The sequence below is a fragment of the Dipodomys spectabilis genome, unplaced genomic scaffold, assembly GCF_019054845.1.
Source record: "Dipodomys spectabilis isolate Male_0828 unplaced genomic scaffold, ASM1905484v1 ptg000215l, whole genome shotgun sequence".
NCBI classification, from domain to species: domain Eukaryota; kingdom Metazoa; phylum Chordata; class Mammalia; order Rodentia; family Heteromyidae; genus Dipodomys; species Dipodomys spectabilis.
Genome location: NW_024870892.1, coordinates 11192797 through 11218851, shown reverse-complemented (window position 1 = coordinate 11218851; position 26055 = coordinate 11192797). Strand labels below are relative to the sequence as shown.

The 26055-nt window shown below is 50.6% G+C and overlaps 1 protein-coding gene across 1 annotated transcript; it reads left to right on the top strand.

Moving 5' to 3' along the window:
• The first annotated feature begins 287 nt into the window (after positions 1–287).
• LOC122122710 (long-chain-fatty-acid--CoA ligase ACSBG2-like) lies at positions 288–25617 on the top strand. Its single transcript, XM_042697022.1, has 14 exons — positions 288–367; positions 6206–6306; positions 7056–7285; positions 8351–8439; positions 12565–12685; positions 12996–13076; positions 16106–16255; positions 17191–17367; positions 19646–19827; positions 19954–20187; positions 22228–22445; positions 24451–24590; positions 24708–24954; positions 25544–25617. Exons 1-14 carry the CDS (start codon positions 288–290, stop codon positions 25615–25617), a joined length of 2124 nt encoding a protein of 707 aa, XP_042552956.1.
• The last annotated feature ends 438 nt before the right edge of the window (positions 25618–26055 follow it).

Sequence of the window (26055 nt, the reverse complement as noted above, 5' to 3'; positions counted from 1 at the left end):
AGGGGGGTCCCCCCTCAGCGCCCCTCACTTCGGGAAGTTTTCTAACAAGTGAAGCGACGCGTGCGTCCGCCGCTGGGGTTCACAAGAGGAAGGGGGCGTCGCCAGAGGGGGCCCCCCCAAACTCAACCGGACCAAGAGGCGAGGTTCCCCCTCGCCACGGGACGCGGTACCTCGGAGGCGTGGGGTGCTCGGTCGGGTGTGCTCCCCGACCCGCGACGCCCCCCCATCTCCGAGCGGGGTCCCCTGCCCCCCCCCAGCCACACCCCGCACTGCCCCGGCCGGGCCGGATGGCGTCGGTCACCTGGAGTTCGGGCCGGGAGTTCGGGCAGCGGCTCCCGCGGCGGCGGCTGCGTGTTGGTCCCCGTTGGTAAGTAACAGTCTCCACGGCTACAGTCTCTATGGCGGCGCTGGCGGCGGCGGCTCCTCCTCCGGCTCCCGCCGCCCGCCCGGCCGCCGGCCTCTCGTCGCCCGCCAGTCCACCCGCCGCGACAAGGGGCGGGGCGCGCACCTCTAACGGCCCGCCCACGCCCCTCCTCCAACGGGCGCGGGGAGGGCGGGGCGCGGGGCTGCGCGGCGTCCCAGTGGCTGCGCGAGGTGCCTGTTACGAGGGGGCGTGCCCCAGCCGGGAAGAGGGAGAGGATCGGCCAATCGCTGGGCTGGAGGGCGGGACCTGGAGGGAGGCGCGCGCGGCTCGGAGGAGGTTGGCGAAGGCGGTGGCGGCGGAGGCGCGCGCGGGCCGCGGGCAGTGGAGAGGTCTTGAGGAGGTCGGTTTCCCCGCATCCCTCTGCGGGCTTGGTTGGTACCAGCTCGCACAAGATGAGAATTTTGAGGGTTTTTAAAAAAAGACATAATCAATCATCATCATCTCCTGCACCGTTGAAAACTATAGGCAACTACTTTTTTCCCCTATCTTATTGAATACGCATTTTCAACAAGTGTCAGAGGTTGGAGGCTTGCAGCCTGTGGTCCCTGCCTGCCTTCTTGTGTTTGCAAATAAAGTTTTATTGGAAGCTGCCTTTGAACAGGCTCAGCTAGGGGGCATTGGGGCTGGGGGGGAGGCAGACATAAAACCTAAAATACTACCTGGTCCTGGAGGAAAATGTTTGCCAAGTGCTTTCCCACGAGGCAACTCTTCCGATGTTACACTGCAGAAACTCTAGGCGTCAGGCAGAGGAGAAATGAAGTGAATACATTCACCTGGGTTAAAAAAACTTCAGGGCTGGGAAGGTGGCTCTGTGGTAGAGCTCTGGCCTAGCATGCATGAAGCCCTGGGTTCGATTCCTCAGTACCACATACACAGAAAAAGCCAGAAGTAGTGCTATAGCTCAAGTGGTAGAGTGCTAGCCTTGAGCAAATGAAGCTCGGGGTCAGTGCCCAGGCCCTGAGTTCAAGCCCCAGGACTGGCAAAAAAAGAAAAGAAAAAAACAAAACAAACCTTCAAAGCAGGTGCTGTGGCTCATGCTTAGTGCCAAGCATGGATATAGCATCACACTTAGACTAAAGTTTCACTCAATTTATTCAAACATTTGGAGTATATCAATATTAATCCACACCAATAACTCTTAGACTCAATTCTACTGAGCATGGCTCATACCCAGAGAGCCCATGTGGCAGGTCACTTGGTCCAAAGGTCAAGGGGGGGGTCAGTCAAGATTGTCCTCTGGGCTGCTCTGAATAGTTGGATGGAGTAATGGCCGCCTTGGGGGAGGGGGTGTTGTTCAAGTGAAGGGTCAGTCCCACGCAGAGTCCTCTCGCTGGGGAAGGTCATCTCTGCTCCGCTGCCTTGGGTTTTTATGTTTGAGGCTGGGCGTCTTCTCTTCTGGTTATCCCTGCAGGTTCTCCGGCAGCAGGATGCCCTGGTAACGTCTTTAGCTCTGGGTGTGACCTTATCTCTGTATTCCATGCTACATAGTTCTAACTCCCAGTTTCACAGCTGAATATTTCATAGCACACATACACTCGATATTCCATATTCAATAACACACTATATCAATGTTCCATAATACTCACTACATGCTTGCAATTCCAGCTACTCAGGAGGCTGAGATCTGAGGATCATGGTTTGGAGCCAGCCCAGGCAGGAAAGTCTGTGAGACTCTTATCCCCAGTGAACCACCAAAAAGCCAGAAGAGGAGCTGTGGTTCAAGTGGTAGAGTGCCAGCCTTGAGTAAAAAAGCTCAGGGACAGGACAGCACCCAGGTTCTGAGTTCAAGTGTGAGGACTGGTGTGTGCATGCATGCACATGCATGTACACACACACACCAGACAGAAATGAAAAAAGAAAAACAAAAAACACTTCAACCCAACCCTGTAGCACCAAATATGTTAGAACAAGCCTGACTCCGTAATCTCTGGGGGATTTTTTTCTTGGTAGTTTGTGTATGTGTGTGTGTGTGTGTGTGTGTGTGAGAGAGAGAGAGAGAGAGAGAGAGGCAGGCAGAGACAGAGACAGACAGAGACAGAGACAGAGACAGACAGACAGGCACAGAGACACAAACACAGAGACACAGAGAGATCTCCACTTTGGTTTTTTTAGTGATTGATTGGAGATAAGAGTCTCACAGACTTTTCTGCCTAGACTGGCTTTGAATCCTGATCTTCAGATCTCAGCCTCCTGAGTAGCTAGGATGACAGCTGTGGGCCACCAGGGCTTCTCATGGACAGTAATCTCTAAGTCAGTCCTTAGAAGAGCGGGGATTCCAGCCATGGAAGGTAAGAGCTGCTTTCACTAGCCTATTGAGCCAACTGCAGCCTAGCATCAGGTCCTAGCCTCCAGCAAGGAGAGCCATTTTCTCCCCTGCCATGAGGAAGGAAGGAAGGGACATTGAATGACACCTGTCCAGAGAGGTCCAGCCTCACTGTTGAACCCCAGACCAAAGGCAATGCTTGGAAGGCCGCCTGGCTGCTCCAAGGGAGGCCTAAGCCACCCCACCCCCACTCCAGTCATCACCACGTGGCTGTTATCTATTAGTATGTGAAATTTTTAAAACTACCCTGTGAAGCTGGGTGCTGGTGGCTCATCACACCTGTCATCCTAGCTCCTCAGGAGGCTGAGATCTGAGGATCACAGTTCAAAGCCAGCCGGGTAGGAAAGTCTGTGAGAATCTTATCTCCAATGAACCACCAGAAAACCAGAAGTGGCACTGTGGCTCAAGTGGTAGAGCACTAGCCTTGAGCTGAAGAGTCCAGGAACAGCGCCCAGGTTGAGAGTTCAAGCCCCACAACCAACAAGACAAAACAAACTTACCATGTGACTATCTGGCCTTGGTGGCACACCTGTCATCCTAATTACGCAGGAGGCTGAGATCTGCGGACCATAGTTTGAAGCCAGCCTGGGTAGGAAAGTCCGTGAGACTTTTTTTTGGGGGGGGGGGGGGGTCCGGTTGTGGGGCCTGAACTCTGGGCCTGGGCGTTGTCCCTCAGCTCTTCAGCTCAAGGCTAGCACTCTACCACTTGAGCCACAGCGCCACTTCTGGCTTTTTTCTTTTTGCTTATGTGGTGCTGAGGAATTGAACCCAGGGCCTCAGGCATGCAAGGCAAGCGCTCTACCACTGAGCCACCTTCTCAGCCCGCCCCCCCCCCCCCCCCCCCCCCGCGAGACTCTTATCTCCAGTGAGCCACCAAAAATCCAGAAGTGGAGCTGTGGCTCAAAGTGGTAGAGCACTAGCATTGAGCAAAAAGCTCAAGGACAGGACCCAGGCCCTGATTTCAAGCCCCTGGACTGGCACAAGGGTGGGGGGTAGAGAGACACAGACAGAGAGACAGAGAATGCCAGCCAGCCAAATCACAGGACTGAAGAAAATTAGATAAGGCCAGAATATAAGAAAGCTGCGCCCCTGGGAACTTTCTAGATTCTAAAGAGAATCTTTCTCAGTGGCTGGAACTTTTTCCCCTCCCACAGCTGTTTTTCTCCTTTGACAACTAGAAGGCGCTGGGAGGGTGGGCAGGAGGAGCGCGGGCTGCCGGGAGGACATTTCATTTGGCTCGGAGCTGCCTGAGCCCTCAGCCTCTTGGGAGAAAAAGAAACAAGCCTCATGCTTCCCGCCTGGGAAGAGTGGATTTGTTGTGGAAGCACCTGTGCTCTATTTAGATCTTTTATTCTGTTTATCTACTTATTTGTTTGCTTGCTTTGCAAGTGCCTTCTTTCTTTCTGACATCACAGTTCTCTGAGTCTAGGCCCTTCCCTTGACAAACTGTGGTGACCTTGATTAGCCTTGGGTAGGGAAAGCTGAGCCACATAAAGCCCCTTAAAAAAAAAAAAAGAAAGAGTAGGGGTGGCTGGGAATATGGCTGAGTGGTAGAGTGCTTGCCTAGGATGCATGGAGCCCTGGGTTCGATTCCTCAGTATCATATACACAGAAAAAGCCACAAGTGGTACTCTCCAGTAGTAGAGCGCTAGCCTTGAGCGAAAGAAGCTCAGGGACAGTGCCCAGGCCCTGAGTTCAAGCCCCAGGACTGGCAAAAAAAAAAAAAAGCATTAGCTGGGCCCTGGTGGTTCACATCTGTAAATCATAACTTCTAGGAGGCTGAGATCTGAAGATCATGGTTCAAAACCAGACCAGGCAAGAAAGTCCGTGAGACTTATCTCCAATAAACCACTCAGAAAAAGCTGAAGCTCAAGGGGTAGAGTGCTAGCTTTGAGACGAAGCTCAAGCGTCCACGCTCTGAGTTCAAGCCCCAGGACCAGCACACGCACACAAAGAGAACATGTACTAAGATGAATAAATGAATGAATGAGTGAGTGAGTAGTGAGTGAACAGGGCCTTACAATGCCCCATTCTGGAAGTACTGTCTTCTGGGGAGGGGGAAAAGGGATAGACAGTACACTCAATGATGTCACAAGGGGAAGGTTCCAGAAGGTTCTGGAAGGTTCCAGAAGGTTGCTTGGGGGAAGGTTTGTGGAGGGAACAGCCGGTTCCCTTTCTTGCCCCCCTTGTCACCAAGGGGGTGACAAGGGCTTCCAGTTACCCGTATGTCATCTTTGCAGGAGAAACATCTGAGTGGCCACATGTCTCAGCCCCTGAAGCTATGCCAGGATGACCAGAGCCCTGCCCTGTGAAGGCTGGCACCCCGTAGTATCCCTGTGTCCATCTGAAAAGCAGGTGCGTGTGACTCTCTCAGACCCGAGCACTTATGCAGAGCCGCTGTGCCATTTATTTTTTGGTTGTGGGACTTGAACTCAGGGCCTGGGCACTGTTCTTCAGCTCTCACTCATGGCTCTACTACTTTGAGCCACAGCTCCACTTTCTGCTTTTCAGGTAGTTCATTGGAGATAGTAGTCTCCTGGGCTTTCCTGCCCGGCTGGGTTTGAACCTCAATCCTCAGTTCTCAGCCTCCTGAGTAGCTAGGATTACAGGTGTGAGCCACCAGCAACCAGCCCACTGTATTGCAATTGTTACTTTGTTATTGTCTACTGCTGCCTGGGTTGATGTTCCTTAATTGGAGATGGAAGTCTCTCTTACTTTTCTGCCCAGCTTGGCCTCAAACCATAATCCTCCTGATTTCAGTCTCCCAGGTAGCTAAGAGTACAGAGCTGAACCGGGCACAGTGGCTCGTTTCTGTAATCCCAGCTATTCAGGAGGTAGAGATAGGAAGCCTTGTATTCCAAGAGCAGTCCTGGGCAAAAGCAGGATATATCACCTGAAAAACAAATGAAAAACAAAAAAGGACTAGAAATACATCACAAGTCTCTGAGTTCAAGTCCCCAGCAGGGCTAAAAGTGAATAAAGAAAGAAAATGTATTGCAGGATATGCATAGATTATGTCTAAATATAAATCATCCTGTGCAAGCAAGGTACATGGCCATCTGAAGACCTTTGTGTGTGCAGGAAGTCTTGGAACCAAATCCATCAAGAATACCAAGAGATTCCCATCTTCAGCATAAATTGACAGGGTAGATAAAGGTGGTCCTGTCAGAATATCTTCCCTCTTCAGAGCCTTCAAATTGTTTTGTAGAAAAACCTACAGACCTAGTCCTCATAGTCTAGCCATTTGAGAGTCTTTTCTTTTTTTTTTCTGGAAACACAGATTAAATACCCTCTAAACTTCCATGTCTCTCTCATCTGGCATACAAACCATCTCCCCTTCTCCTAGGCCCAGGACAGACATGACTAACGGATCATAAGATTCCTGGCAGACGTGACCAATGGATGGGTGTTGAGCCCTAGTCCTGTCTTGCTAAGTTCCCTGCTCTTCTGCCTTGCAGTACAATGAAGAGTGATCCTTACAAACCTGGAAGGGCAGAGGCCCCGGTAACTCAAGAACAGGAGCCCGAGCCCCTCAAAGTGGACAAGAATTTAGCTCAAGGTATGTGCAGCCCACGGCATGAAGGAGAGAGAGAAGCAATGATTCCTCAAAGAGATCCAAGGCTTCCTTGCCCGGGACCCTGCTGGAGCACTCTGAAAGTCTCATTTGCATACAAGATCAATTTGCATATGCTCCCTTATTTGCATACATGATATTTGCATACAGACGCATCTTCTGCATGCATAAGCAACAATGGCTTAATATACCAATATGAAAATGTGACTATCACAGACTGCCTGAGGCTAGCTGGTTTATTACAACCCCTTCCCCTCAAGCAAGCCATGATCCTCCCAATCTCCTGGAAGTGGAGGGGCATACCACCACGCTGCTCAGCTTCCTGTTGGAGGAGGATAGTGATCTCACTGTGATTCTCCCCATCTCTCCCATTCCAGTAACTGGGATTACAGGTGTGAGCCACTGCATCCAGCCTTCAACTTTCTTATATGCTTGAAAAGGCTTAGAATAAGTTGCTGGAAGACCTCATGAAAAATGAAAAATGCAGACGAAGTTTGAGTGGACCAATGTTGACTGTGCATTGAAACATACCCCTACCTCTGCTTCTTGTCTTTGCAAACTATAGGATCTCTATGTAATAGCCAGACAGTGCTGGGTAACAAAGATCTCTACTCAAGAGTATTGCAGGAATAACTCAACACTCAGTACCTTAGGCCCCAAAAGACCCCCACTAACAGCCCAAAGTTGCTAACTAACTAAAACTCCATGCCCCCATTCCTGGGGACTACAAACAGGTGCCGCTGGACTGTGGACCACCTACCGTGATGGAGCTGTCCTCCTCCGGCTTTCAAAGCATGGGCCTGGCCATGAGATCCCTGTGACCATCCCTGAACTATTTCAAGAGTCAGTCGACCGCTTTGGTGCTTATCCAGCCCTGGCAACGAAGAACAGCAGAAGCTGGGACACTCTGAGCTTCAGTCAGTATTATGAGGCCTGCCGCAAGGCCGCCAAAGCCTTGATTAAGGTAGGTGGGTGTTTGTCACCATCCAGGATGTCTCTGTCTCTCTGTCTCTCTGTCTCTGTGTCTGTCTCTCTCTCTCACACACACACACACACACATGCACACACATACACGCACGCATGTACATACAAAACACATGCATGTCTAGTACAAAATCCTCAAAATCTACAAGGCACCAAAACATACAAATGTTCTTCAGTAAATATTGTTCCTCTAATCTTTAATCATCAGTTATCCAATTACTCTCCAGGGAGGGAGCAACCTTTGTCCTGTGTGTGTTTGTGTGTGTGTGTGTGTGAGAGAGAGAGAGAGACAGAGAGAGAGACACAGAGAGAGACACAGAGAGAGAGAGAGAGAGATGGGATTTGAACTCAGGACATGAGCACTGTCCCTGAGCCCTTTTGCTAAAAGCTAGCACTCTTACCACAGGTCTGCTTCCAGTCTTCCAGTCATTAGAGATAAGAGTTTCTAGGACTTGCTGGGCACTGGTGGCTCATGCCTGTAATCCTAGCTACTAAAGAGTCTGAGATCTGAGGATCAAAGTTCAAAGCCAGCCTGGACAAGGAAAGTCCATGAGACTCTTATCTCCAATGAACCAACCAAAAACTGAAAGTGGCACTGTGACTCAAGTGGTAGAGCATTCACCTTGAGCTGCAGAGCTCAAGGCCTAGAGTTCAAGCCCCACAAGTCTCTAGGACTTTTCTGCCAGGGCTGGCTTCAAACCATGATCCTTCGATCTCAGACTCCTGAGTAGCTAGGATTACTGGCATGAGCCTGGCACCCAGCCCTGAGCTTTTTCACTTAAGGCTGGTGCTTTACCACTTGAGCCACAGCTCCACTGCTGGCTTTTGGGTGGTTACTTGGAGAGAAGAGTCTCACGTAGAGTAAACAGACAAAAGCACCCACAATCACAAGCAACCTCCTAGGTTTGAGGCTCAAAGCTGGCTGGCCAAAATGGAGCCCACATTTTGAGTCTATTCTGTCCCATAGTAAGGATGAGATCAAAGCTACAGGTAACTCACCTGGGGGCTCCTTCATGGCTGTCCTCTTCTGTCCCCCCTCCCCCAGCTGGGCTTGGAGCGCTTCCACGGTGTCGGCATCCTGGGCTTCAACTCGGTTGAGTGGTTCATTGCGGCCCTCGGGGCTATCATGGCAGGGTAAGTTTGGCGACGTGGTGCATTGTGGGTGATGAGCTGCTGCCCGGGGCTGGGCAGTACTGGACCGCCTCAGACACCAGCAGGAATTTCAGATGGAGCCCTGGGGTCAACAGGCAGGTGTCTGTGATCTCTGCTTCTGATTGTAGGTTAGGCTATAACATGTTTCTTACCATAGTGGTCCAGGATGAGTCTTAACTTCAGCTGCAGAGCTCTGAAACAATGATCACAGAGAATAGCTACAGATTTCTGCTTATGTGCAAAACATCCTATAAAAGCTCAGAATAGGGAACTGCCACGCTGTTCATGAGGAAACTGAGGCTTGGGCAGCCAATGAGCAACAGAGCCTGCACCCCACACCAGATCCTTGACAGAGGGAGAGGAGGGGGAGAGAGAAAGACAGACAGAGACAGAGATTGTGGGTAGACTTCCTTACCTCACTGTTTTTTTGTTCTGTGTCAAGTTACCACGAGGAGGGTTCAAGCCTGAAAATGACCCCTCAAAGAAAAAAAAGCAGCTGAGCACATCCTAGCCACTCAGGAGGCTGAGATCTAGAGGATAGAGGTTTGAAGCCAGCCCAGGCAGGAATGTCTGAGAGACTCTTATCTCCAATTAACCAGCAAAAAGCTAGACTGGGGGCATGTCAGTGGTGACAGAGCGCCAACTGTGAGCAAGAAAGCCAAGTCTGAACTAGGTCCTGAATTCAAGCTACAAAGAAGCAAAAAAGAAGGAAAGGAAGAAGGAAGGAAGGAAGGAAGGAAGGAAGGAAGGAAGGAAGGAAGGAAGGAAGGAAGGAAGGAAGGAAAGAAAGAAGAAAAGAAGGATGGAAGGGAAAAATCATTTTTAGTATTGTTTGTTCATCTTGGGGTCTCTCCCTCTTGGCAATAAAACAAAATGTGGGCTGGGAATGTGGCTCAAGTGACAGAGTGCTAGCCTTGAGTGGAAGGAGCTCAGGGGCAGTGCCCAGGCCCTGATTCAAGCCCCGGGACAAACATAAAAAAAGTGGTCTACCCCTACAGCCATAAAACAGGAGGAAGTCTATGGGCACTGAGGGAACTGGTCTCGGTGGGTTTTCTGGGCCCTGCAGTGGACTGAGCAGCCTCCCTGATCCCTGCCTACTCCATGCCGTGTTCCCAGACTTGGCCCAGTGTCACTTAAAGACGGAGCCAGACCAGATGAGAAGTACAAATATAACACATCTATGATGGGAAAACAAAATAGAAGTTTATTGTTTTCCTTTGTGTATCTAAGCCATTTTCTTTTCTTTAAAATAGTTTTTAATATTTTTAATTTTTATCCTTTTTTTGCCAGTCCTGGGGCTTGAACTCAGGTCCTGGACACTGTCCCTGAACTTCTTTTCCTCAAGGTTAGCATTCTACCACTTGAGCCACAGCACCACTTCTGGCTTTTTCTGTGTATGTGGTACTGAGGAATCAAAGCCAGGGCTTCATGCATACTAGGCAAGCACTCATTCCCAGCCAAATTTTTATCTTTAAGTAGCTGTACAAAGCTGTTTCAAGTGAACATATCAATTTTTGAGTACAATGTATCTTCGTTAGTAAGTCTCCTCCTATCAGTCTCCCCAATTTCTCCCCTCTCCTAATCCATTTTCTAAGAAATAACCACAGATACACATGTATACACACAGAGAGGTAGAAATGTATACATACGCATGTCATAGTGTAACCTTTTTAAATTCCACTTATACGATAATTTTGCTATCTAAGCTGCTTAAAATACTCAGCCAGCCTGGGCACAGGTGGCTGACACCCGTTATCCTAGCTGCTCAGGAGACTGAGATTTGATTATCATGATTGGAAGCCAGCCCAGGCAGGAATATTTGTGACACTCTTCTGGCCAATTAAAACACACAACACAAAAAAAGCCAAAGTGGAGCTGTGACTTAAGTGGTGGAGTGCCTGCCTTGAACACAAAAGCTCAGAGACAATGTCCAGTCTCTGAATTCCAGCCCCAGGACTGGTGTGTGTGTGTGTGCGCGCGCACACACACACACACACAGAGAATATTCAGCCAAGTCAACCCCCTCTTCCCTCCCCATTCTGCCACAGAAACTTGATATTCTTTTGCTTTGACAAGCTGTGGTTTATGTGGCTGGACATTTGAGCTGCAATACCCAAGCCTGACCAGAAGGGGGCACACTTGTCCCTTATGTCCACCTCTTTTCAGTTGGGGATTTTGACTAGATTCTTTTCTGTGTGTGTATGTGCATAACCATACTGGCGCGCTGTCCCCCAGCTCTTTTGCTCAAGGCTGGCATTCTATCACTTGAGCCACAGCTCCACTTCTGGCTTTTTGGTGGTTCATTGGAGATAAGAGTCATAGGCTTTCCTGCCTAGGCTGGCTTTGAACCATGACTGTTAGATCTCAGCTTCCTGAGTAGCTAGGATGACAGGTGTGAGCCACTGGCACTTGGCAGTTGGTTGTGTTTTGAATACAATCATGTTTATGGGAGGGCTGGTCAGGACCTCTGTCCTCCTCCCATCATTGGTGCCTGGCCTCTACTAGACAATTTGAGAGTATCTGACGTGCACATGTGTGTATGTGTGTGTGTGTGTGTGTTACTGTGATTTGAACTCAGGAGAGGGTCTCTACCAAGAGCCATGCCTCCACCCATCTTTTGTTCTGGTTGTGTGTGTGTGTGTGTGTGTGTGTGTACACATGAGAGGCAAAATGGCTTTCTCAGACTCCCACAGTGATTGAGTGAAGACTGTGTGACCCAAACTAAGGTTTGTCTGACCCCAGATCATGAATAGTAGCAACAGCAACAAGAATAGCAGTAACTGGAGAGGACCAAATAACATTAGCCAGTGGTGGCTCACACCTATAATCCTAGCTACTTAGGAGGCTGAGGATTGAAATCCAAAGCCAGCTTAGGCAAGAAAGTCTGTGAGACTCTTATCTACAATAAACCACCAAAAAGCCAGAAGTGGAACTGTGAAGTGAAGCCTCAGCCTTGAGTAAGAAAGCTAAAGGAGGCTGAGAATGTGGCTTCGTGGTAGAGTGCTTGCCTAGCATGCATGAAGCCTTGGGTTCAGTTCCTCTATACCACATAAACAGAAAAAGCCAGAAGTGGTGCTGTGGCTCAAGTGGTAGAGTCTAGCCTTGAGCAAAAGAAGCTCAGGGACAGTTCCCAGGACCTGAGTTCAAGCCCAGGACTGGCAAAAAAAATTAAAAATAAATAAAAATAAAAGAAAGGTAAAGGACAGCACCCAAGTCCTGACTTCCACCCCCAGTACTGGCACAAAACACTGGGGTGGGGGGGATCTGCGGATGTCAATGGTAAGAACCCTCATATGATTTTTTTTGTTTTCCAAATTTCTTCTGAGCATGTATCACCCCTGCCTTCGGCGAATGGAGATAAATGTCAAGTTCAGGGTGGACACTGGGGTGGCATGTGCAGGGTGAACTCAGACGTCAGAGCACACCTTGGTTCCGATCTTGGGTACTCTGCTATCCTGTTGCCTGTGAAATCGAGGATGATCATCTCCTAGGACTGTAGGCAGACTCAGTGAGAGCCAGCCAGCACGGAGATGGTGGTGTGCATTCACAAACAGCAGGCACGGTGGGGGCGGGGCTTAGGTGGTAGGGGTGTGGCTACAGGGCTGGGTGTGGCTCAAGTAGGGGAGCCTGGCTAGAAGGTCCAGGCAGCAGGGCATGTGGTAGGGGCGTGGTTAGAGTGACAGGTGGGAATCAAGCAGCAGGGGTGTGGCTAGAGTGGTGGGCGTGGCTGGACTACTGGAGGCGTGGCTATAGTGTTGAGGATGGAGTTAGACTGGTGGGGCAGAGCTGAAGAACCAGGCATGACTATAAGGGCTGAGGCGTGGTTATGTAATGGGGCGGGGCTTAAGTGCTAGAGGAGTGGCTATAAGCACCAGGGGGTGTGGCTAGCAGGGTGGGCGTGTCCAATGGGTGATGGGCGTGGCTCCAGTGTTAGAGCACATGCCTTGCAAGCAAGGAAGTCCTGAGTTCAAACCTCAGGACCACCAAAAACCACAACAGGAGGCCTTGAGCCAAAACAAATCCTCAGTTTATTCCAGGTGGTATTAAATCACTAACACACACACACACACACACACACACACACACGCCTGTGTTTTCCTTCCCCAGGGGCCTCTGCGTTGGCATTTACGCCACCAACTCTTCGGAAGCTTGTCACTATGTCATCACGCATGCCAAGGTGGACATCCTGCTGGTGGAGAACGACCTCCAATTACGCAAGATCCTCTCGGTGAGGCCTCGCCTGCCAGTCACCTGGAGACGACAAGGCCGGGGCTGGTGACTTAGGTGATGGCCAAGTGGGGTGATGGGGTGCACCCCAGGAACAGGTGCGATGTCACTGGTCGTAATGCAGCATGGCCTAAAAGCTGCCTTCATCTCCCTGCGCTGCCCTGAGCCACAGGGGAGAACCCCAGGGGTCCCCACCCCAGGCTGGTTGTGCTCAGTCAGACAGAGCAATGCTGGGATGGTGAAAGAAAAGCTGGAGTTGCCACAGGGGAGTGGGGGGGGGGGACCCCGAAGCCCAGAGAGATCTCTTTCAGATCCCACAGGATGGGCTGGAGACCCTGAAGGCAATCATCCAGTACAAAGAGCCCATGACCAGCCGCGACAACCTGTACTGTGTAAGCCGCTGGGGGACCGGGGGGGGGGGGGTTCTCTACCTTGTCTTGTTTTTCTTCTCTACCTTGTCTTGTTTTTCTTCGTGGTCTTTGGAAGACTGAGAAGTGTTTTAATTCTGGCTCAGTTCATCCACTGTTTTGTGTGTGCCAGTACCGGGGTTTGAAGTTAGGGCCTTGCTCAGCTTGATTGCTGGTACTCTTGTACTTGAGCCCTGCCTCCAGCCCTGCTTTTTGCTGGTTAGTTGGAGATAGAACTTTGTCATTTTCTGACAGGAGTGACCTCCAAGTTGTGATCCTCTGGATCTCAGCCTCCTAATTAGCTTAGGGTTAGCATTTTTCCCCCCATTTGTGCTTTTGGTGTTATATCTTAGAAATCTGTGTTTACTGGACAATGACTAGACAGTCACCAATGAATATTGGCAGGTACTGGACACAGTCCTGGAGAGACCTCATCTGCACTCTCCTAAGAGTATGGGTCACCTAGAAGCTTCCTTTGTTAGAAGGGAATCTTGACTACGAGATTTCTTAGCTGTACATTTGGGGCAGATGATTCATGTAATCTGCTACCTGGGGTGCTGTGGGGGCGCTGAGCTCCTTCCCTGTCACCTCCTACAAGGCCATAGAGTTCTTCCTGTTGACATAACAAAAAGATCTCCAAGGGGCTGGGAAGGTGGCTCAGCGGTAGAGTGCTTGCCTTGCATGCATGAGGCCCTGGGTTCGATTCCTCAGCACCACATAAGCAGAAAAGGCTGGAAGTGGAGCTGTGGCTCAAGTGGTAGAGGGCTCACCTTGAGCTGAAGAACTCAAGGACAGTGCCCAGGTCCTGATTTTAAGCCCCAGGACTGGCACAACAAACAAACAAAAAACCCTACAACTCAAATATTTGTTCACACCTGTCATCCCAGGTACACAGGAAGAATCAGTAGTGAATCATGTTTTGGGACAGTCTAATACACAAGTCGATACTAGAAAAGAACGAATTCAACAAGGTCTGGATATGAGGCCTCGAGTTCAAACCCCAGTACTATTCCTCCTCCAAAACAAATTACTTTAGATACATATTCATTAGAAACAAACCAAAGAAGAAACTCAGCATGGAAACTGGGAAACAGCAGAATAAGACAATTCTTGAGTGTGTGCTGGGTATGAATTTACAGACCCAACAGCTTGGGGGGGGGGGCTGGCCCCATGTGTCCCTGACTGGGTCAGGGCAGCACATTCTACGGCCAGCTCCCGTCTAATTACAGATGCCACAGATAGGCATTCAGCAAGCTGCTAAGGAGACACTCCAGTGCAGGAGGGCTTAGCATGTCTCTCAGAATGCAGGGATGACCAAAGGGATCTTTCCATGTCCCCATCCATTGGAGATTCCTGCACATGTGTGCCTGGCTGGAGGTACATGACGCTAGCCATTTCTAGGAGGGGTTCTGCAAGTGACATCACTACATACACCTCCCCCCCCCAGTGCCTTGTTGAGGTTTGGTGGTAAAATTCCTTTGTCTGGGCTGGGAAGGTGGCTCAGTGGTAGAGTGCTTGCCTTGCATGCTCGAGGCCCTGGGTCCGATTCCTCAGCACCACATAAGCAAAAAGAAAAAAGCCGGAAGTGGCGCTGTGGCTCAAGTGGTAGAGCCAAAAAAAAAAAATTCCTTTGTCCTCCCCCTCCTCCTCCTCCTTCCTCTCCTTCTCCTCTCCCTCTCTTTCTCTCCCCCCCCCCCCCCCGTTCTCTTATTCTTCTATACTGGAAAGTGAACTCAAGGCTTCATGCTTGCCAGACAGGTGCTCTACCACTTGAACCACACCTCCAGCCCCTATTGTCATTGGTTATTTTTGAGGTAGGGTCTTGATTTCTGCCCAGGCCAGCCTAGACTGCAGTCTTCCTACTTATGCTTCCCTGGGTTGTCAGGGATGACAGGCAGATGCCACTGCACCCAGCCATTGTGCTTCTCCTGAATAACAGATGTGTGTCACTACACCCTGGAATCTCTCTAGAACTTTTCTGCTTGATCTAATGTCAAACTGCAATCCTCCTGATCTCTGCCGCCCAAGCAGCTAGGATTACAGACATGAGCCATGGAGTTTCTGCACGGGGAAGTATTCACCAACTTGGATGGTGGTAAGAGCACAAGGCTCTGTCTTCCTGCCATATAGAGCTGCATGTTAGCTCCTGGTTGTTGGCTATGAAGAGATAACACCTACTCTCAGTAGGGTCACTATTGATTGCAACCTGGCCCCAGTTAGTTTAAGCAAAAGAAGATAATTTGATGGCTCATGTAATTACAGCCCAGTGTGTGGATTTCAGGCATGGTTGAAACCAGGAGGTCAAAGACTCTGAGCTTTATTTTGCTCTCTCTCCTTCCTTCCTTCCTTCCTTCCTTCCTTTCTTCCTTCCTTCCTTCCTTCCTTCCTTCCTTCCTTCCTTCCTTCCTTCCTTTTGGGTCCAGTCGTGGGGCCTGAACTCTGGGCCTGGGCGCTGTCCCTCAGCTCTTCAGCTCAAGGCTAGCGCTCTACCACTTGAGCCACAGCGCCACTTCCAGCTTTTTTCTTTTTGCTTATGTGGTGCTGGGGAATCGAACCTAGGGCCTCAGGCATGCAAGGCAAGCGCTCTACCGCTGGGCCACCTTCCCAGCCCCCCCTTTTTTTGCATGTGTGTGTGTGTGCTGGTACTGGAACTTGAGCCCAGTCCCTTAGCTTTTTTACTCAAGGTTGAGTCATAGCTCCACTTCTGGTTTTTTGCTGGTTAATTGGAAATAAGTCTCGTGGACATTCCTGCCCAAGCTGGCTTTGAACCATGATCCCAGCACTTGGGTGTCCCAGCATTCTCAGCCCAAGCCTTCATCTTCATTCTGATTGGGCTACCTGAAGTCACATGTCCAGGCCTTATCCAATCACTGTGGTCCCAGGCTGCTGGACTCCTTTGGCTTCAGCCAATCAGGCTTGTTCTCGAGAGGGGTCTTTGGGGAGAAGATGGAGGGCAGGGGACTGGGCGGAAGGAGGGGTCTCCATCTTCTGCCCTCCTCTGCCCCACCCCTCAGTGGGATGATTTCATGGAGCTGGGCAACTACGTTTCTGAGGTCCAGCTGGACCGCATCATCTTGAGCCAGAGAGCCAATCAGTGCGCTGTACTCATCTACACCTCGGGGACCGTGGGAAAGCCCAAGGGCGTGATGCTCAGCCACGACAACGTGAGCCACACGGGGGGGAGGAGGACGGGGGGGGGGACAGGGTCACCATCACGGGGGGGGGGTTGCAGAGCTGGGGGGTGGCGCTGAATTTCGGGAGCAGCAGGGGTCAAGGATTGAGTTTGGGGGTTGGGGGAGGTTGACCCAGGTCCAAACCTAGCTCTGTGCGGTGAGTGGGGTGTCTGACATCTCTGGGGGTCATGCTTCCTTGCCGGTGGTGGCTCTGAAGATGAAAGGGTCTCCTATTTCTAGGGAGCATAAAACGGTGCTGGGCAATATAATCACATGGGGGCAGTGAGTCTGATCCTAGTCTAGAGGGCAAAGCGGATTTCTCTTTTAATACTGGAGTTAGAACTCAGGATCGCCCACTTGCCAGGCAGCGGCTCTACCCTTAAGCCACGCCCCTGGCGCTTGAGCCACGCCTCTCGCGCAAGCCACGCCCGATCACCCAAGCCACGCCCTCTTCCACCAAGGCCAACTGGGTTTTGTGGTTTGTTTGTTTGTTTTGCCCAGACAGCAATACTCTTATTATCTATGCTTCCCGCAAAGATGGAACCACAGGCCCAACACCACCACACTCAGGGCTCCAAGAAGGATGTTTGATGTGGCGTCCACTTTGGACCCATTCCTGGACTCCCTTCAGATACCCAAACCTTCAGAGGTGCCTTACAGAGAATGGCATGGTATTTGCCTGGAACCCTCCGAAAGATCTGACTGAGGATCGTGGTTCAAAGCCAACCAGGGCGGGAAAGTCCATGAGGTTCTTCTCTCCAATTAACCACAAACCAAACAAACCAGGAGTGGCTCAAGTGAGCAAAAAAGCTAAGGGACAGCGTCCAAGCCCTGAGTTCAAGTCCCAGTGCAGGCACTTAACAAAACAAAAAAATCAAAAAGGCGTTGGGCGAGGTTGAAGCTGTTCATGTTGCCCTGTGTTCTAGATCACATGGATGGCTGGGGCGATGGTGAGGGACCTGGGGCTCAACGAGATGTCAGGGAAGCAGGAGATGGTGGTCAGCTACCTGCCCCTCAGCCACATTGCTGCCCAGATGATGGACATTTGGATACCCATCAAGATCGGGGCGCTCACGTTCTTCGCTCAACCAGATGCGCTCAAGGTGAGGCTGAGGGAGGCCCAGGGCCCATTGTATCTTCCCTCCCTTGGGGATGGAGCCTATTCTACTGGACAGGTGTTTGGTGAAGCTAAAGAGCTAACACTTTTTTTTTCTCTGTGTTCTTGTCAACTCATTGAATCACATTGGGAACAGCTAACCACATTTCTTTTAGTTTTAAGCATTATCCCAAAGTACAGTTACAGCCATTGTACCATGAACAATCCAAGATTAGGATGGAAATGTCATCCTAGCTACTCAAGAAGCTGAGATCTGAAGATCATGGTTCAAAGCCAGCATGGACAAGAAAGTCTGTGAGACTCTTATCTCCAAATAACCTCCAGAAAACCAGAAGTGGTGCTGTGGCTTAAGTGGTGGACTGCTAGCCAACTCCTAGGTTGAAGTCCCAGGACTGGCACACACAAAAAAAATATGAAAGCTCCAAAATTGAGGTTTTGGTAGCAAAGTCTGATATAAACAGGATTCCATTTATGGTGTCTATTTTATCCTCTTTACTAAGCAAATGGCTATATTTTAATGAAGAAATAATGTGATAGTGTGCAAATTTTCTCAGACGTCATTGGAGGAGTCATGTAATGGAAGGTACACTGTATCCCCCCACTTTTTTATTTTTTGGTGCCAGTCTTGGGGCTTGAACTTAGGGTCTAGGCACTTGAGCTCTTTTGCTCAAGGCTAATGCTCTTCTCACTTGAGCCACAGCTCCACTTCTGGCTTTTTTTTGGGGGGGGGGTTGTTTAATGGAGGGTAGTTTAACCCTGGGCTAGTATTAAACTGTGATTCTCAGATCTCAGCCACCTGAGTAGCTAGGATTATAGGCATGAGCTACTAGCACCCGGCTTAAGGTGCCATTTTTGGAGACAGTCCTTTCTGGAGGTTCTTGGAAGAGAATCCTTTGTTTCATACAGCTCCCTCCTCCATTTTCAGAGCCAGAAGCTCATTATGCTCCAGTCTGTCTTAAACACACACATACACACACACACACACACACACACACACACACACACACACTTCCGCTTACATCCTCACACCTCTCCTCTCCCCTCACCCTTCTGACTCCTCCTAAGAACACTGGTCATGATGCTGGTCCTGGATAAGCTAGGAGGGTCTTTTTCTCAAGATTTTCAATTTCCTCAGATCAGCAAAGACTTTTTTTTGCCATGAAAATGATGTCTTCTCAGATTCCACAGGTTGGAACCTGTTCAACCAGGCAGGCTAAATCTGAGGGTCTTGGTACTTCTTTCTAGAAGATTCTTTCTCCCATCTTCCACCTTGCTAACTCGTCACTTAGTTCTCTGCTTATTTCTTTAGTCTCCCTCTCTCCCTCTCTTGAATCCTCTATGATCAGCCTGAGATGCTAGATTATAGATATTCAATAAATAATTCCTTTTTGACTAAATACATAATATGAATCCATAATATAAAAATAGGTTAGATGTAGATATTGATATATTTGAGCTTGAACTCAGGAACTCTGTTCTCATTTGAATTTTTTTGCCAACTTGAACCACACCTCCACTTTTGGCTTTTGGCCAATCTTGAATTGTTCATTATACCTGGGGATAGTGGCTTTTGGCTGATTAATTGGAGATAAGAGTCTCCATTTGAAAGAGTATGAAAGAGTCTGACTGGATTTTGATTGGAGTCTCATTGAATCTCTAAATCTTTTTTTCCTTTTTCTTTTTCTTTCTTTCTTTCTTTCTTTTTTTTTTTGTACAAGACCGGGACTTGAACTCAGTCCTTCACACTTCCACTCATTGACTAGTGAGTGGTCTACCAATTGAGCCATGCCTCCAACCCTAGAATCTCTAAACCTTGTTGGGAGAATATTGCATCCTTTTAAACAGATGCGTAATGTATCCCACTACATGCTTGGACAAGTTCTTTTGCCAATCACCAGTCACTGAGCATATACATTTACATCCTATACCCAAAAAAATCTTGTTTGCATTTCTCTGTGTACGTCAGTCTTTCCTTTGCCCACTAAAGGTGGCGGGATGCTCCTAAAATACTGAGGATTGTTTCCACTTTACCTTCCTTACCCCCTCACCCCAAAAAAAGATTTAATAGTTAAACGCTGCCCCATCAAATCCCTACTGGGAGAAGAGAAAACTCGGGTTGGCTGACAGCCAGCCAATAAGATATCTCTCTTAGGTTGGGACCGCCCCTCCCCGCCCCGCTGATCCAATCAGCAAAGAGGAAGCTTCCACGTGGTCTTGGGGAAGGCGGGATGAGGATGGTCCCTCTCCGGCTCTGTCCCTTGCAGGGCACCTTGGTGAGCACCTTGCAGGAGGTCAAGCCGACCGCCTTCCTGGGGGTACCCCGAATTTGGGAGAAGATACACGACACAATCGAAGAAAACATCGCCAAGTCGTCGGGCTTGAAGAAGAAGGCATTTGCTTGGGCGAAACTGATTGGTTTGAAGGTCAACACCCAAAGGATGCTGGGGTAGGTGGAGGGGGCGTGGGGTGGGAGGAGGCCGGCCTCCCCTTTCCAGCGCAGTCCCTGGTCTCCTCTCTGCCTGGGGCGGGGCCGGGGGCGCTGGATCTCCCCTGGATTTGTCACAACTCCCAGGAAGCGGGACATCCCGGTGAACTACCGCATGGCCAAGGCCCTGGTGTTCAGCAAGGTCAAGCATTCCCTGGGCCTGGACCGCTGCCACTCCTTCGTCAGCGGGGCGGCGCCCCTCACCCAGGAGACCTGCGAGTTCTTCCTCAGCCTGGACATCCCCATCTGCGAGTTCTACGGCATGAGCGAGACCTCGGGGCCCCACACCTACTCCAACAGCAGCAACTACAGGGTTCTCAGGTAGCAGCCTGGGCACAGCCAACCCTGAGGACACTGACACTCCCCTGCCGCCGCCCCCTATCCTCCCCCAGGGGCTGGATAGAGGTGGGGGGAGAGGGGGCTGTCACCAAGGCCCAGATAAATCCTGACTGTGTGCAGAGGGTCTTTTTATGTTCAGCTGAGATCTCCCTACCTTTTTTTGCCCTGGCTGGCTCTGAACCACGATCCTCCTGATCTCTGTAGCTGAGATTATAGTAAAAGCCACCAATCCCGCCCAACATCCTGAGCAGTGTTTTAACGATTCATTGCCTCTTCCCTCATCCTCAGTGTACACTTGTAACCTCAGTGCATTTTCTCTCCATGGTCACCCACCTCAAACATTGGCTCTGTGTGTGTGTGCTGTGTCTGTGTGTATGTTGGTACTAGGATTTGAACTCTGGGCCTGGGTACTGTCCCTCAGCTCTTCAGCTCAAGGCGAGAGCTCTGCCACTTTGAGCCACAGCACCACTTCTAGTTTTCTGGTGGCTCATTGTAGATAAGAGTCTCATGGACTTTCCTGCCCAGGCTGGCTTTGAACTGCAATCCTCAGATCTGAGCCTCCTGAGTAGCTAGGATGACAGGTGTGAGCCACTGGCTCCCAGCCAAACCTGGGTTCTTCCTGGCTTTCTCCTGAGCTAGGCTCACCCCAGAGTGATACATAGATCCTTAGCATACCATTCTGTGGTTGGCAGCTGGGTTTGTTGTAGGGTTGGGAACATCAGTCCCAAAGGGCCACAGGCCATCAAGGCCCACAAAATCTTTTGGTCCAAAATCATTGCTGACTGTGGCAGTCTGCCTGTATTACTAATTTTGTATGGCCCTCAAATGATGTTATACGTATGCAGATGGCTCTTGGTATAGGTAAAGGGCTCCCCACCTGGCTTCACAGACCTCCTATCAGGACGGTCCCTGCCACCCTGTCTGTTGAGCCTGGCTATCTGTCTTCTTTGTGAGACTCTCAGGAAGAAGCAGAACAAAAAAAAACTTTCTTTTCTTTGCCTATAGCACTGCCTGCTTTTACAATTCACAGTGTGTTGCTGATAGGCAAGGTGCTGATGGTTCACACCTGGAATCCTAGCTACTTAGGAGGCTGAGATCTGAGGATTGCTATTCAGAGCCATCCTGGGCAGGAAAGTCAAGACTCTGATCTCCAGTGAACCACCAGAAAGGTGGGAAGTGGAGGTGTGGATCAAGTTGTAGAGTGCTAGCCTTGAGTGAAAAAGCTGGATAAGCAGCATTCACTCAAATAGGAGAGTACCAGCCATGAGCAAGCATGCTATGCAAAAGCCAGAAGTGAGCTTGGCACTGGTTGCTCACACCTGTAATCCTAGCTACTCTGGAGACTGAGATCTGAGGATTATGGTTTGAAGCTAACCTGGACAGTCCATGAGACTTTTTTTTTTTTTTTTTTTTTGCCAGTCCTGGAGCTTGAACTCAGGGCCTGAGTACTGTTCCTGAGCTTCTTTTGCTCAAGGCTAGCACTCTACCACTTGAGCCACAGCACCACTTCTGGCTTTTTCTGTGGATGTATACTGAGGACTTGAACCCAGGGCTTCATGCATGCTAGGCAAGCACTCTACCTCTAAGCCAACTTCCCAGCTCCTCTATGAGACTCTTATCTCCAATTAATCGCAGAAAAAGCCAGTAGTGTGGCACTGTGGCACTGTGGCTCAAGTGGTAGAATGCTAGGCCTCAAGCAAAAGGAGCTCAGGGACAGCACCCAGGTGCTGAGTTCAAGCCCCAAGACTGGCCAAAAAAAAAAAAAAAGCCAGAAGTGGAAGAGGTGTGATTGAAATGAAACAGCCTTGAGTGAAAGAGCGCAGGGACAGCATCCAGGCTCCGAGTTCAAGCCCCAGTACCAGCACAAAAAATGGACAACAACAACAATGATAATCCTGGACAGCACTGAGCACAGGCCTCCTCATGCCCACTGGCTCCTGCAGGGGGCCACCAGGCTGGAGGCAGGTGGGCCTGAGCGGATGGCGTCTCCCTGGGGCTCAGTTTCCCCCATTTCCCTGGCAGCTGTGGCAAGATCCTGAGCGGGTGCAAGAATATGCTGTTCCAGCCCAACAAGGATGGCATCGGGGAGGTATGCATGTGGGGCCGGCACGTGTTCATGGGTTACCTGGAGCGCGAGGAGGCCACGGCAGACGTGATCGACGAGGAGGGCTGGCTGCACTCGGGGGACCTGGGCCGCATGGACAACCAGGGCTTCCTGTTCATCACGGGCCGCATCAAAGGTACCCGGAGGCCCGGGGGGCCCCAGAGCTGGGCTCTGCATGGGCTCCCCAGCCACCCACCTTCTGTTCCATGACAGGCTATGCAGGGTAGCTCCACCCCACCCCGATGCAATCCAGGCTTAGGCTTCAGGCACATCCCTTGATTCCTCTCCCCGCCGGGGGTTGAGGCTTGGAAAAGACAAGCCTCAGACCTCCATTTCCTCCCCTGTAATATGATAGGAGAACATTGGGAGAGGAGGATTTTTTTTTAATTGTTTTGCCAGCCCTGGGGTTTGAACTCAGGGCCTGGGCACTGTCCCTGAGCTGTTTTTGCTCAAGGCTAGCACTCTATCACTTGAGCCACAGCACCACTTCTGGCATTTTCTGTGTATGTGATACTGAGGAATCAAACCCAGGGGCTTCATGCATGCTAGACCAGCACTTGACCACTGAGCCACCTTCCCAGCCCCATTGGAAAGGAGGCTCTTTTAAAGCTTGCCAAAATTTAGGGGTGCTTGAGTGTCAAGGGATAGAAAATACAATGAGAGACAGAGAGAGAGCATCATCAGGATGGTTCCCTGAACATTCCAGCAAGACACGGAGAAGCTAGGATCTGGGAGAGGGCTCCTGAGACTCAGGCAGTGAGTTATTAAGATGTTGTCCAAGGAGCCGGATGGGATGGCTCTTACTACAATTTCAGATACTTGTGAGGCAAGGATCAGGGAATGGTGGTTCAAGGCCAGGCTAGGTAAAAAAAAAAAAGTTAGTAAGCCCTCATGTCAATATAATAAGCTCTAGGTATGATAGTGTAACTCTGTAGTCCCAGCTATTCAGGAGGCTGTAAGTAGGAGAATGAGAATGAGTCTGGCCTGGGAAAAAATGCAAGACTATCTTTTTTAAGCATTTGAAAAAGTTGAATTTATTTATTTATTTGCCAATACTGGGGTTTGATCTCATAGCCCAATACTTTATTAGACTGGTACTCTGACACTTGAGACATGCCTCCATCCTTGCTTTTTGCATGGATATTTTGGGGATTGGTGGTGGGTCTTGAACTCAGGGCCTGGGTGCTGTCCCCGAGCTTTTCTGCTCAAGGCTAGTGTTCTACCAATTGATCCAAAACTTCACTTATAAGCTTTTTGTTGTTAATTGGATATGAGAATCTCATGGACTTTTCTGCCTGGGCTGTTTTTAAACAGTTCTCAGCCTCATGAGTTGTGAGGATTACAGGCATGAGCCACTAGGACACAGCTTGCTGGATGTTTTTGAGACAGGGTCTCACAAACTTTTCTGCCTAGGTTGACTTCTAGTGGTGATCCTCCTACTTTCAGCCTCCAGAGTAGCTGGGACTGCAGGCGTGAGTCACTGGTGTTGGGCAATTTTATTGAATTTTTTAGAAGTCAGTTTTAATAATGTTTTGGGTAGCGTCTTTGTAGAGTTTCCTAGATGTAACAAAAACAGCTGCAAACAGGGATTGTTTAACTTCTTCCCTTTAATTTGATTCTTTCTTATTTCATTGTGGCATAAGTGCTTCAAGCTGTCCAGACAGCAGTATGTTGAGTAATAACCAAAACACAAAGAGCCAAGAGCTGGTGGCTCATGCCTGTACTACTCAGGAGGCTGAGATCAGAGGATCACTGTTCAAGGCCAGGCCAGGCAGGAAAGTCCACAAGAGACTTATCTCCAAAGAGCCAATAAGAAGCCAAAAGTGGAGCTGTAGCTCAAGTGGTAGAGCACCAGCCTTGAGCACAAAAGCTCAGGGACAGCACCCAAGCTCTGAGTGCAAATCCCAGGACTGAGACACACACACACACACACACACACACACACACACACACACGCATGCACGCACGCTCAGAGCCATCCCAGTGCAGTGCACTGGGCTGACAGTCTTGGTAGGAAGCCACCACTTGCTGAGTTCTCTAAGGGAACACCACCATGGGTGACACAGGACTGGAGGGGGTTGGGGGTGGGGAGAGGGTTGTAGCTCCATGTCAGGCCCCGGATGATCCAGGTGTGCTTGCAGAAATCCTCATCACTGCTGGTGGCGAGAATGTGCCCCCCATCCCCATTGAGACCCTGGTGAAGGAGAAAATCCCCATCGTAAGCAACGCCATGCTGGTGGGAGATGGAGCCAAGTTCCTGAGCTTGCTCCTGACGCTCAAGGTGACCCTCCCGGGCTGCGCCCCCACCCCCGGGCCTGCATCCTGGCCTGAGTGGGGGGGGGGTGGATGGCATTGGCCGTGGAGCCTGTGGGGGTGACACAGGTGTCCCCCGGGTCAGTGTCAGATGGATCAGAAAAGTGGGGAGCCCCTGGACAACCTGAGCTGGGATGCCATCGACTTCTGCCAGAGTGTGGGCAGCCAGGCGAAAACCGTGCGGGACATCGTGGGTCAGCAGGACCCGCTGGTCTACAAGGCCATCCAGCAGGGCATCGACGCCGTGAACCAGGAGGCCACCTCCAACGCCCAGAGGATTCGCAAGTGGCTCATCCTGGACAAAGACTTCTCCATCCAAGGCGGGGAGCTGGGTGAGCGCCACACAGCCCACCGCTCTCATTGCACTGAGGTCTCAAGCTGCCAAGATCCTTTCCCTGCAGTAGAAGATCTGGTGGACTGACCACAGGGCCTGCCTGCTGCTCCGCCCTCAAACCCTTTCTCCCACCCCACCCCTGAGCCCTTCAGGCTCTTCTTGCCAGAGCAGGTAGCTCGAATGGTGAGAATAAGAGCCAGACTCCTCCCAGGGGAGCCATCCCCCCAAAGTCCTGCACAGCAGGGGGCTGCGTCCCCATCCTGTCACCATGCACAGGGGGAACAGCCAGGTACCGGGGCTCACACCTGGAATCCCAGCTACTCAGGAGGCTGAGCTCTGAGGATGGAGGTTCAAAGCTAGCAGGAAAGTCTGTAAGACTCATCTCCATTTAACCACCAGGGAACTGGAAGTGGCGCAGTGGCTCCAGTGATAGAGCACTGGCCTTGAGCAGGAAGCTCATGGACAGCCCCCAGGCTCTGAGTTCAAGACCCACAACCAACACACACACACACGCACACGCACATGCACACGCACACGCACACACACAGAGTGGGGAACCTGACCCCTCTCTCTGCCTTTCTCTGCAGGTCCCACGACCAAAATGAGGAGACATTTCATAATCCAGAAATACAAACCGCAGATCGACACTCTGTACTGCTGATACTGCTGACCATGCGTGCACGTGGCCAGCCTGGGGGTGAGACTCTGCTGCATTTGCCAGACTAGGGGTGGAGAGGGGACAGGTGGCCACCGGACACACACACACACACACACACACACACACACACACACACGTTGGAGTGCAGGGCTCACACCTGCCATCTCCACCAGGTCCTGGTCAAGGGTGACATTCCTGTGGTTGATCTCTGCCATTCACACAGCCCCCCAGGGGCAGTGATTGTAACCCCAATTTCATTATGGCATAAGGGCCAGAGGCCATTGCCAGGGAGCCAGGTGTCTACTGGTTACCAATACTCCCTTCCTTGACCTTCCCCAGGCATGATGGATTTGTGGATTTCTTTCTTTCTTTCTTTTTGGTGCCAATACAGGGAGATGAACTCAGGGCCTGGGCGCTGTCCCTCAGCTCTTCAGTTCAAGG

What these genes read in the sequence shown, in the direction of transcription:
- LOC122122710 (XM_042697022.1), top strand. Translation starts at nt 288, where the DNA reads ATGGCGTCGGTCACCTGGAGTTCGGGCCGGGAGTTCGGGCAGCGGCTC. An exon ending in AGCAACTACAGGGTTCTCAG is followed by an intron (nt 20,188 to 22,227) that starts GTAGCAGCCTGG and finishes TTTCCCTGGCAG; the next exon opens with CTGTGGCAAGATCCTGAGCG. An exon ending in CATCCAAGGCGGGGAGCTGG is followed by an intron (nt 24,955 to 25,543) that starts GTGAGCGCCACA and finishes CTTTCTCTGCAG; the next exon opens with GTCCCACGACCAAAATGAGG.